Source organism: Schistocerca piceifrons, chromosome 1, assembly GCF_021461385.2.
Source record: "Schistocerca piceifrons isolate TAMUIC-IGC-003096 chromosome 1, iqSchPice1.1, whole genome shotgun sequence".
In the NCBI taxonomy this organism is placed as follows: Eukaryota; Metazoa; Arthropoda; class Insecta; order Orthoptera; family Acrididae; genus Schistocerca; species Schistocerca piceifrons.
This window is the reverse complement of record NC_060138.1, coordinates 777,452,305-777,465,800: the sequence shown is the minus strand read 5'-3', so window position 1 is coordinate 777,465,800 and position 13,496 is coordinate 777,452,305. Positions and strand designations below refer to the sequence as shown.

Below are 13,496 nucleotides of genomic sequence, written 5' to 3'. Positions count from 1 at the left end.
TTCAGCCTAGTAAGCGTCAGCCAGGATCTAGCTGTCACTCGGTACACAGCTGGAGAGTGGCAAGATACGTACTTACCTTTCTCTCTCTGTTTTATTAGTAGTATATTTCTATACTTTCATTATAATGGAAGGAAACATTCCACGTGGGGAAAATTATATATAAAAACAAAGATGAGGTGACTTACCGAACAAAAGCGCTGGCAGGTCGATAGACACACAAACAAACACAAACATACACACAAAATTCAAGCTTTCGCAACAAACTGTTGCCTCATCAGGAAAGAGGGAAGGAGAGGGGAAGACGAAAGGAAGTGGGTTTTAAAGGAGAGGGTAAGGAGTCATTCCAATCCCGGGAGCGGAAAGACTTACCTTAGGGGGAAAAAAGGACAGGTATACACTCGCACACACGCACATATCCATCCACACATACAGACACAAGCAGACATATTTAAAGACAAAGAGTTTGGGCAGAGATGTCAGTCGAGGCAGAAGTGTAGAGGCAAAGAAGTTGTTGAAAGACAGGTGAGGTATGAGTGGCGGCAACTTGAAATTAGCGGAGATTGAGGCCTGGCGGATGACGTGAAGAGAGGATATACTGAAGGGCAAGTTCCCATCTCCGGAGTTCGGATAGGTTGGTGTTGGTGGGAAGTATCCAGATAACCCGGACGGTGTAACACTGTGCCAAGATGTGCTGGCCGTGCACCAAGGCATGTTTAGCCACAGGGTGATCCTCATTACCAACAAACACTGTCTGCCTGTGTCCATTCATGCGAATGGACAGTTTGTTGCTGGTCATTCCCACATAGAATGCGTCACAGTGTAGGCAGGTCAGTTGGTAAATCACATGGGTGCTTTCACACGTGGCTCTGCCTTTGATCGTGTACACCTTCCGGGTTACAGGACTGGAGTAGGTGACGGTGGGAGGGTGCATGGGACAGGTTTTGCATCGGGGGCGGTTACAAGGATAGGAGCCAGAGGGTAGGGAAGGTGGTTTGGGGATTTCACAGGGATGAACTAACAGGTTACGAAGGTTAGGTGGACGGCGGAAAGACACTCTTGGCGGAGTGGGGAGGATTTCATGAAGGATGGATCTCATTTCAGGGCAGGATTTGAGGAAGTCGTATCCCTGCTGGAGAGCCACATTCAGAGTCTGGTCCAGTCCCGGAAAGTATCCTGTCACAAGTGGGGCACTTTTGTGTTTCTTCTGTGGGGGATTCTGGGTTTGAGGGGACGAGGAAGTGGCTCTGGTTATTTGCTTCTGTACCAGGTCGGGAGGGTAGTTGCGGGATGCGAAAGCTGTTTTCAGGTTGTTGGTGTAATGATTCAGGGATTCCGGACTGGAGCAGATTCGTTTGCCACGAAGACCTAGGCTGTAGGGAAGGGACCGTTTGATGTGGAATGGGTGGCAGCTGTCATAATGGAGGTACTGTTGCTTGTTGGTGGGTTTGATGTGGACGGACGTGTGAAGTTGGCCATTGGACAGGTGGAGGTCAACGTCAAGGAAAGTGGCATGGGATTTGGAGTAGGACCAGGTGAAACTGATGGAACCAAAGGAGTTGAGGTTGGAGAGGAAATTCTGGAGTTCTTCTTCACTGTGAGTCCAGATCATGAAGATGTCATCAATAAATCTGTACCAAACTTTGGGTTGGCAGACTTGGGTAACCAAGAAGGCTTCCTCTAAGCGACCCATGAATAGGTTGGCGTACGAGGGAGCCATCCTGGTACCCATGGCTGTTCCCTTTAATTGTTGGTATGTCTGGCCTTCAAAAGTGAAGAAGTTGTGGGTCAGGATGAAGCTGGCTAAGGTGATGAGGAAAGAGGTTTTAGGTAGGGTGGCAGGTGATCGGCGTGAAAGGAAATGCTCCATCGCAGCGAGGCCCTGGACGTGCGGAATATTTGTGTATAAGGACGTGGCATCAATGGTTACAAGGATGGTTTCCGGGGGTAACAGATTGGGTAAGGATTCCAGGCGTTCAAGGAAGTGGTTGGTGTCCTTGATGAAGGATGGGAGACTGCATGTAATGGGTTGAAGGTGTTGATCTACGTAGGCAGAGATACGTTCTGTGGGGGCTTGGTAACCAGCTACAATGGGGCGGCCGGGATGATTGGGTTTGTGGATTTTAGGAAGAAGGTAGAAGGTAGGGGTGCGGGGTGTCGGTGGGGTCAGGAGGTTGATGGAGTCAGGTGAAAGGTTTTGCAGGGGGCCTAAGGTTCTGAGGATTCCTTGAAGCTCCGCCTGGACATCGGGAATGGGGTTACCTTGGCAAACTTTGTATGTGGTGTTGTCTGAAAGCTGACGCAGTCCCTCAGCCACATACTCCCGACGATCAAGTACCACGGTCGTGGAACCCTTGTCCGCCGGAAGAATGACGATGGATCGGTCAGCCTTCAGATCACGGATAGCCTGGGCTTCAGCAGTGGTGATGTTGGGTGTAGGATTAAGGTTTTTTAAGAAGGATTGAGATGCAAGGCTGGAAGTCAGAAATTCCTGGAAGGTTTGGAGAGGGTGATTTTGAGGAAGAGGAGGTGGGTCCCGCTGTGACGGAGGACGGAACTGTTCCAGGCAGGGTTCAATTTGGATGGTGTCTTGAGGAGTCGGATCATTAGGAGTAGGATTAGGATCATTTTTCTTCGTGGCAAAGTGATACTTCCAGCAGAGAGTACGAGTGTAGGACAGTAAATCTTTGACGAGGGCTGTTTGGTTGAATCTGGGAGTGGGGCTGAAGGTGAGGCCTTTGGATAGGACAGAGGTTTCGGATTGGGAGAGAGGTTTGGAGGAAAGGTTAACTACTGAATTAGGGTGTTGTGGTTCCAGATTGTGTTGATCGGAATTTTGAGGTTTTGGAGGGAGTGGAGCTGGAAGTGGGAGATTGAGTAGATGGGAGAGACTGGGTTTGTGTGCAATGAGAGGAGGTTGAGGTTTGCTGGAAAGGTTGTGAAGGGTGAGTGAGTTGCCTTTCCGGAGGTGGGAAACCAGGAGATTGGATAGTTTTTTGAGGTGGAGGGTGGCATGCTGTTCTAATTTACGGTTGGCCTGTAGGAGGATGCTCTGAACAGCCGGTGTGGATGTGGGAGAGGACCTGGTACAGAAGCAAATAACCAGAGCCACTTCCTCGTCCCCTCAAACCCAGAATCCCCCACAGAAGAAACACAAAAGTGCCCCACTTGTGACAGGATACTTTCCGGGACTGGACCAGACTCTGAATGTGGCTCTCCAGCAGGGATACGACTTCCTCAAATCCTGCCCTGAAATGAGATCCATCCTTCATGAAATCCTCCCCACTCCGCCAAGAGTGTCTTTCCGCCGTCCACCTAACCTTCGTAACCTGTTAGTTCATCCCTGTGAAATCCCCAAACCACCTTCCCTACCCTCTGGCTCCTATCCTTGTAACCGCCCCCGATGCAAAACCTGTCCCATGCACCCTCCCACCGTCACCTACTCCAGTCCTGTAACCCGGAAGGTGTACACGATCAAAGGCAGAGCCACGTGTGAAAGCACCCATGTGATTTACCAACTGACCTGCCTACACTGTGACGCATTCTATGTGGGAATGACCAGCAACAAACTGTCCATTCGCATGAATGGACACAGGCAGACAGTGTTTGTTGGTAATGAGGATCACCCTGTGGCTAAACATGCCTTGGTGCACGGCCAGCACATCTTGGCACAGTGTTACACCGTCCGGGTTATCTGGATACTTCCCACCAACACCAACCTATCCGAACTCCGGAGATGGGAACTTGCCCTTCAGTATATCCTCTCTTCACGTCATCCGCCAGGCCTCAATCTCCGCTAATTTCAAGTTGCCGCCACTCATACCTCACCTGTCTTTCAACAACTTCTTTGCCTCTACACTTCTGCCTCGACTGACATCTCTGCCCAAACTCTTTGTCTTTAAATATGTCTGCTTGTGTCTGTATGTGTGGATGGATATGTGCGTGTGTGCGAGTGTATACCTGTCCTTTTTTCCCCCTAAGGTAAGTCTTTCCGCTCCCGGGATTGGAATGACTCCTTACCCTCTCCTTTAAAACCCACTTCCTTTCGTCTTCCCCTCTCCTTCCCTCTTTCCTGATGAGGCAACAGTTTGTTGCGAAAGCTTGAATTTTGTGTGTATGTTTGTGTTTGTTTGTGTGTCTATCGACCTGCCAGCGCTTTTGTTCGGTAAGTCACCTCATCTTTGTTTTTATATATAATTTTCCCCACGTGGAATGTTTCCTTCCATTATATTGATATCATTAATTTGAATCCAACAATTACGTTTGTTATTCTCACTGTTGCATATCGAAATCTTTTCTGTCGTCTTATTTTCCTCTTTCTGTTTTTGCCAGTAGTTTCACTTTGTATTCACCTTCTCCTTTTTACCGTAATCTGCTATACCTTATTTATCCCGCCTATATATATACTCAATAATACGTAACCCACTTCCAAACCATAACCAAAAAAAAAAAAAAATAATTTTTTGCCGCTTTCAGCACTACCGCCGCTATAATATCCACCGTTTCTAGTTCACAAACAGCTCCTTTCACCTTTTAAACAACCATTTCGGCCAGTTCTGATAACTTTCGCTTCATATCCATTTCCGTTTTTCCCACACCACTGATCATTTTTATCCGCTTCCCACAGGTTTTAACGCGATTATTTCTTCGTCAGACAATTGTTAGCCTCATTTTCATAATCTGCCACCACAATACCACTCCTTTTAATATACTACACGCTGTTTTTTCGAAATTTTCCCGTATTTCTCCGTCCTTTAACGTGTTTTGGCGGCAACACAACCACCTAACCTTTATGCACATCGTTGTCTACCAACCCAAGTCCAACATAGCCCAGCTGTAACCAACACCTATTCGCCTTTTTTCATTCCAGATCTCCAGTTTCTTTCCGGTTCACCTTTATCTCTCCCCATATATTTTTATTTTCATTTTCATTTCACCTCATGTTACACTTTCCACCTTCTAATACCATGTCACCCTCACAACACCCCCACAATGACCCCATTAAGTTTTATTTACATTCCCTCCGCAAACATGCCTTCGCCCTAGCCAGATTACACTCCCATATTCTATTTTCTCAGGCTTGTCTGACATTTGGCATCACCCCCAAAGGCCTCACACTTAAAGTTCCCATCTCTGGCTGCAACCCTTCCTTCCATCAGTCCCTATACCAGTTCCAAACTGAACAATCCATTGCCCTCACCCACCCGAATCCTTCACCTACACATCAACTCAGCCAATGAACACACCCGTCAACTCCTATCCTAATAAAAGTCCTTAATCTTTCCTCTCCCACATCCACACCGGCTGTTCAGAGCATCCTCCTACAGGCCAACCGTAAATTAGAACAGCATGCCACCCTCCACCTCAAAAAACTATCCAATCTCCTGGTTTCCCACCTCCGGAAAGGCAACTCACTCACCCTTCACAAACTTTCCAGCAAACCTCAACCTCCTCTCATTGCACACAAACCCAGTCTCTCCCATCTACTCAATCTCCCACTTCCAGCTCCACTCCCTCCAAAACCTCAAAATTCCGATCAACACAATCTGGAACCACAACACCCTAATTCAGTAGTTAACCTTTCCTCCAAACCTCTCTCCCAATCCGAAACCTCTGTCCTATCCAAAGGCCTCACCTTCAGCCCCACTCCCAGATTCAACCAAACAGCCCTCGTCAAAGATTTACTGTCCTACACTCGTACTCTCTGCTGGAAGTATCACTTTGCCACGAAGAAAAATGATCCTAATCCTACTCCTAATGATCCGACTCCTCAAGACACCATCCAAATTGAACCCTGCCTGGAACAGTTCCGTCCTCCGTCACAGCGGGACCCACCTCCTCTTCCTCAAAATCACCCTCTCCAAACCTTCCAGGAATTTCTGACTTCCAGCCTTGCATCTCAATCCTTCTTAAAAAACCTTAATCCTACACCCAACATCACCACTGCTGAAGCCCAGGCTATCCGTGATCTGAAGGCTGACCGATCCATCGTCATTCTTCCGGCGGACAAGGGTTCCACGACCGTGGTACTTGATCGTCGGGAGTATGTGGCTGAGGGACTGCGTCAGCTTTCAGACAACACCACATACAAAGTTTGCCAAGGTAACCCCATTCCCGATGTCCAGGCGGAGCTTCAAGGAATCCTCAGAACCTTAGGCCCCCTGCAAAACCTTTCACCTGACTCCATCAACCTCCTGACCCCACCGACACCCCGCACCCCTACCTTCTACCTTCTTCCTAAAATCCACAAACCCAATCATCCCGGCCGCCCCATTGTAGCTGGTTACCAAGCCCCCACAGAACGTATCTCTGCCTACGTAGATCAACACCTTCAACCCATTACATGCAGTCTCCCATCCTTCATCAAGGACACCAACCACTTCCTTGAACGCCTGGAATCCTTACCCAATCTGTTACCCCCGGAAACCATCCTTGTAACCATTGATGCCACGTCCTTATACACAAATATTCCGCACGTCCAGGGCCTCGCTGCGATGGAGCATTTCCTTTCACGCCGATCACCTGCCACCCTACCTAAAACCTCTTTCCTCATCACCTTAGCCAGCTTCATCCTGACCCACAACTTCTTCACTTTTGAAGGCCAGACATACCAACAATTAAAGGGAACAGCCATGGGTACCAGGATGGCTCCCTCGTACGCCAACCTATTCATGGGTCGCTTAGAGGAAGCCTTCTTGGTTACCCAAGTCTGCCAACCCAAAGTTTGGTACAGATTTATTGATGACATCTTCATGATCTGGACTCACAGTGAAGAAGAACTCCAGAATTTCCTCTCCAACCTCAACTCCTTTGGTTCCATCAGTTTCACCTGGTCCTACTCCAAATCCCATGCCACTTTCCTTGACGTTGACCTCCACCTGTCCAATGGCCAACTTCACACGTCCGTCCACATCAAACCCACCAACAAGCAACAGTACCTCCATTATGACAGCTGCCACCCATTCCACATCAAACGGTCCCTTCCCTACAGCCTAGGTCTTCGTGGCAAACGAATCTGCTCCAGTCCGGAATCCCTGAATCATTACACCAACAACCTGAAAACAGCTTTCGCATCCCGCAACTACCCTCCCGACCTGGTACAGAAGCAAATAACCAGAGCCACTTCCTCGTCCCCTCAAACCCAGAATCCCCCACAGAAGAAACACAAAAGTGCCCCACTTGTGACAGGATACTTTCCGGGACTGGACCAGACTCTGAATGTGGCTCTCCAGCAGGGATACGACTTCCTCAAATCCTGCCCTGAAATGAGATCCATCCTTCATGAAATCCTCCCCACTCCGCCAAGAGTGTCTTTCCGCCGTCCACCTAACCTTCGTAACCTGTTAGTTCATCCCTGTGAAATCCCCAAACCACCTTCCCTACCCTCTGGCTCCTATCCTTGTAACCGCCCCCGATGCAAAACCTGTCCCATGCACCCTCCCACCGTCACCTACTCCAGTCCTGTAACCCGGAAGGTGTACACGATCAAAGGCAGAGCCACGTGTGAAAGCACCCATGTGATTTACCAACTGACCTGCCTACACTGTGACGCATTCTATGTGGGAATGACCAGCAACAAACTGTCCATTCGCATGAATGGACACAGGCAGACAGTGTTTGTTGGTAATGAGGATCACCCTGTGGCTAAACATGCCTTGGTGCACGGCCAGCACATCTTGGCACAGTGTTACACCGTCCGGGTTATCTGGATACTTCCCACCAACACCAACCTATCCGAACTCCGGAGATGGGAACTTGCCCTTCAGTATATCCTCTCTTCACGTCATCCGCCAGGCCTCAATCTCCGCTAATTTCAAGTTGCCGCCACTCATACCTCACCTGTCTTTCAACAACTTCTTTGCCTCTACACTTCTGCCTCGACTGACATCTCTGCCCAAACTCTTTGTCTTTAAATATGTCTGCTTGTGTCTGTATGTGTGGATGGATATGTGCGTGTGTGCGAGTGTATACCTGTCCTTTTTTCCCCCTAAGGTAAGTCTTTCCGCTCCCGGGATTGGAATGACTCCTTACCCTCTCCTTTAAAACCCACTTCCTTTCGTCTTCCCCTCTCCTTCCCTCTTTCCTGATGAGGCAACAGTCTATACTTTCATTCATATTTTTCTATTTAAGAGCTGTAATCTCACATTTTTTTGTAACTAAAATGTAGTTGGGCAATCTGTAGCACAGTCGTCATTTCTTATGAACAGCTAATTACGCAGCTCATTGATGAATCAGTCTGCATTGGTGATAAATCAGGAGGGCAGCAAATTTCATATAGCAAGTTGCATATCTAGGTTTCTGTCAGAGCTTATAGTTTACTTTCTCATTTAGCCCTGGTAACATGTGTGGGATGTGTGTGTGGACGCAAGAGCAGCTGGCTACAGTTCGAGAACAGCTGAATGTGCATTTTGCTATGGTCAGCTGTCTTCTGGCTGCTGCTTTGGGGTGTAGTAGTGGTGAAGAACTTGATGCATTGCATGGAACACCTCAGTTGTCCTTTGTTTCACCCACGAGTTCTGCTGCCGAGGCACCTTCCATTGTACCTGATGTGGTGCATCTGCCCTCGCCGCAGGGTGAGTGGCATTTGGTGTAGCATTCTAGTCACTTGAGGTGGAGGGCCGACATGGAGGCTAGCCATCTGCCTTGTCTATTCGTTCTGTGAGTGGACAGGTGATCATTCCTTCAACAGGATTCAAGACTGACTGCCAGCTGGACTGTAACTGAAACATCAACACTTTCATCAAGTGCTGAACTTTAAAATACATAGTCCTTTAATTGTGCTTTGAGTGTAATTTCAATTTCATTTACCATGTTGTCAAATGATTATGCTGTGGTTTGATGTGACAAGCTTGTAGTTTTCACTGATGATGTTTGTTCTTGAACTGCTGATATTTCCCAAAATTATTTGACGAATTCCCCATCAGACAAAATTTTCCTTCTTGGGCAATAGCTTCTGCTATCTTAAAGCTTAGTTTTGTTAAAGTTCTGAGTTTTCTTTTGGTATTTTAAACGTGACCTGCTCTGACAGCACAGAGAGAGTTTGACTGAGTGACTGAGCTGAAGCTGGTGAGAACATCATTATCCGTCCCCGTGCCTGTGCCCGTGCGTGAGTCTGCATGCCCAGTAGCAGAAATGAAAGAGGACAGCTAGTAGGTTAGCAGATAGGCAACCGCATTTATCAACAAAGAGGGTTAATTTTAAAACATTGTCCACTTACTACTGTATCTGAGAAAACAACTGCTTTGTTAAGCTACTTTGTTAAGCTACTTTGTTAAGCTACTTTGTTAAGCTACTTTGTTAAGCTACTTTGTTGGGCTACTTTGTTTGTTGGGCTACTTTGTTTGTTGGGCTACTTTGTTTGTTGGGCTACTTCGTTGGGCTATGGCAGGTCAGATTTTTTTTTTGTTCCTGTGGTGGAAAGCTGATCTAGGCAAAGTCCTGTGGTCAGTTTTGTGTTTTTTCTGGAACCATATAAAATTTTTGATAGATAGAAAGCTTTAATGACTAATTAACTATATGCATTGTTTAATGTTAGTTTCTGTACATATTATTCGAGAAGCTAATGCCTGACACTTAATGCCTAAGAGTAGTTCCAGTAAGAATTCCTATGTATTATTTCAAGGTTAAAATCAATAATGAAGTAATTGTTACTGACTCTAATGTTAGGTACAGTAACTATTGCCTTTTATTTGCATATTTTATCAGGATGTTGAAAGGAAAGTGCTTGAAAGCCACCAAGGACGAAAACGCTTTAGAGAACTCCGCCAGAGAATGCAAACTGAAGATGAAGATATTGGGCCGAGCAATACTTCTCCACCAGACAGCCAGACATCATCAATTGAAGGAGTTTTTGCTGTTCCCCCCAAAACTCTTCATCCTTTTCGTATTATAGAGCATGATGCTTTGAGCCTACAAAGCATGACTTCATTGGGACGTGTTGGTCGGATATTGGCTGGCTTTGTTGATGCTACTGGTAAGTTCTGACATACATTCTAGAAGTAGAAAATTGATGGAAGTTAATGCATTTTAACCCTTTTGTTTAGGAAACTAGTTTCAATAAAAAATAGTTGGGTGGATTCTGATGTGTAAATTACTATGTAACACTTTAAACTTATGCAAATTTTGCTCTATTTAAAATTTAGCTTTGTTCCTATGTGGCAATACCACATGGGCAATGTAATACTTCCTAGAAGACACTCAATGTTTTTATTTACTTCTATGTGCAACCAGTTTTATGAAAGATATAAATATGCTTCTAAGTATAAGGTCTGTTCAAAAAATTCTGGAACATTCATTATTTCTCGCCAATGGTGTGTTGAAGTGAAATGTAGTTGGCATCCCTGCACACACCTGTGCTTAATGTCTAACTGGTGGAAGTGTCATCGTTGTATGCCTGTTAGTTATTGTTCAGTGCTGTATTGAGTAGAATGTTGTCGCATAGTTTGCGAATTCCGGGATGACAGAGTTAGAGAAAGCAATGCTTATGATTTAATTTTTGTGTGAAACTCGAGAAAACTTTTACAGATACACACCAAATGATGCAGGAAGCCTACGGTGAAGAGTATTTAAGCCATATTCAGTGCTACAAATGATTCACATGGTTTAAAAATGGCCAGATGGAAGTTAAGGATGACCCTAATTCAGGACGCCCTTTGATCTCTACTGACGACACTCATGTCAGGAATGTCAGTGAAATTGTGCGTACCAATCAAAGACTGACTGTCCAAGTGATTGCAGAAGAATGTAACATTTCAGTTGGATCATGTCATGAAATCCTGACACAGCATCCTGGATTGCATTATGTCGCCACCAAGTTCGTCCCAGAGCTCATGAGCAAAGAGCAGAAAAACCTTGATCTTACAAATGAGAATGAGATGTTCCATAAGAGAATCACAACTGGTGATGAGACATGGGTCTACAGTTATGATGTTGACCAAAGTTCAATCTTCACATTGGGGCAGGAAAGGTTCTCCAAGACCAAAAAAATCTTGTCAGGTCAGATCAAATGTCAAAACTATTGATCGCTATTTTTTACTTTCAATGACTGGTTTCCGGCTAGCTGCCCATCTTCAGATCTGTTAGACAAAGTTAAAAATATAATTAACAAGAGAGATACAGTTACTGATAGAATTATCTTAGTTTACAAAAGAAATTTTGGAATGTATTAAATGCCAACATACCATATATTGCAGTTACAGAGTAACTTGTGAGTACAGAACTATCGGTTCACTGCCATAACTAAAGTAAATATTAATCTGTTAAAACTTTATATCGCAGTTTTCGTACATATTAATGGCGAAAATACTTTTTAATAAAACAATTTGTATAGTAATAACATACGAATAATCTTTTTTGAGTGGACCAGGGACCAAAATGTGCGTTTCATTTTCTTTGTATTGATTGGTGGTGGAGAGGAATGTATATAACACCACGCCAAGTCCTCTTCCGCTGCGCCCAATCCACCTCACCACCAGAACGCTGGGGGCCGCTCTGCTGCAGCTTGTTCTTACTGGTGCGTGCTGTTGCACTCAAGAGTAAGCCTAAAAGAGGTCTTTAAAAATCTCATAATAACTCTTGTGAATAAAATCACTTTGCTCATCAAGTAGTAAGTCTGGGTTTTTTCTTTGATGAGCATATATTTCAATCTCTTCAAGCATGTTAAGATAGAGACTTTTTGGAGCTTTATGTAGCACCTCCATTTGTTCATTTATATTACTCACTTCATGTTTACTATCTTTTACATGAGCTCCAAATGCTGTCAGATTGCTATGACTGCAATGTTCCCTGTATCGAATTTCAAAATTCTGCCCTGTCTGTTCTATATAATAATTGTGACATTGAGCACATTTGATCTTGTATGCTCCAGAATTGTTATATATATTTTTCCGTTGCTGGTTTATGTCTTAGTCTATGTGTCCTGTATCCATTAGCTGCTGCTACTTGCTTAGTAATACCTAGTTCTTTCTGCAACTCTTCTCCCTTTAGTGGCAATCTCAGAGCGATCTCAGAGTTGCAAAAAATAAAAAATAGCGATCAAAGACTGAAATGCCATATTTTTATTTAAAGAACAATTGCGGCAATCCCATTAAGACAATCATGTCTAGTTTTGATAGTTTTCTTTGGCTTTGAAGGATCACTTTGTGCCACAGGGACAAACTGTTAATCGATGGTACTATCAGGGCATGTGACATCTGCAATAAAATGTGAGAAGGTAACAACCTGAAATGTGGCGAAACAATTCATGGCTCTTGCATCATGATAATGCACCTGCACATTCATCCCTGTTGGTCCATGACTATTCCACAAAAAACAAAATCATTGTGCTTGCTCATCCTCCGTACTCTCCAGACCTGACTCCTGTGGACTTCATTTTATTTCCAAAGTTGAAAACTGTTGAAAGGACAAAGATTTTCACCGATAGATGAGATAAAAGAAAATTTGCAGATGGCACTTCACACAATCCAGGAAGGGGTATACCAAGACTGCTTCTGGAAGTGGAAACTGCATTGCGAGCAGTGTACCAAGTTGAGGAGAGTATTTCAGTGGAGACCATGCACAACAAGTAAAAGGTAAGCATAGAAAAATTTTGTGGACAAGTTTGGAATTTTTTGAGCAGACCCCATATGCCACTGAAAAGTTTTGTGTAAGGAATTTTTTTTAATCTAAAGTTTTTTACAATGTTTTAGTTGTACTTTTGAAATTTTGACATGAATGATGATATGAGGTACCACACCATTCAAGAGCAGTTCTTATTTGCAATGAAACATAAATTCACTTTGCTTTTTACAAACTTCATTCTGACTAGCGAGTAGCATGATAGAACCTTGTACCATCTTTTCATATCCATAGTAGACAAATGTCCTGTGCCATCCAGTCGCATGTCTTTTTTGGCCAGTACAGCAGCTGGTCCTTTTTTTTCTCATTTGAATTAAAGAAGCTCTCAATAGAACTACTACTAGATCATCCTTGCTTTGCTGCTTGATTTTTCTGTGGAACAATAAGCCCCTGCATATGGCTTTCTTTAACTCAGCTAAGGTGAATGTGCTTTGCTGATGCATTCCACTTGCTACTCTGTCAAGACATCAAGCATTCACTATTATCAGATCAAGTGTATGTAATATTTTTGAACACAATTATGTACAAGGCTGTCACTGAATCAACCTACAACTCCCATGAATTGATTATATTCTACAATTTCCCTGGGATGAGTCACCTTGACTGATTTCGCAACTTTTTGTCATAACTTTCTACTTCAGTCACTGTGCTTGCTCCCATAAAGTTGCTGAACATTGTTACAAATCTGTTGTGTAGCTACTTTACAGCAGAATAATGTAAATTTCTTGTGGAAAAGTCTTTCATATTTTACAACCCTTTCAGATCTCTTCATTTTCAAGACACAGTCAAACGTATATTCCTTTAGGTGATTGGGTTGGTGCGTAGGCTAAGGGTTCCTCTTTCCTCTAGTTCAGTTTGCAAATCTTCATGCACCAGAATCAGAG

The 13,496-nt window shown here is 44.5% G+C and overlaps 1 protein-coding gene across 1 annotated transcript in view; it reads left to right on the top strand.

The window, feature by feature from the left end:
* LOC124712650 (WD repeat-containing protein 44) overlaps window positions 1-13,496 on the top strand; it is a 161,051-nt gene that overhangs the window by 40,742 nt on the left and 106,813 nt on the right. Inside the window, exon 3 of the mRNA XM_047242888.1 lies at window positions 9,703-9,970. Coding sequence (XP_047098844.1) covers window positions 9,703-9,970 — 268 coding nt within the window. The remainder of the gene's footprint in view (window positions 1-9,702; window positions 9,971-13,496) is intronic.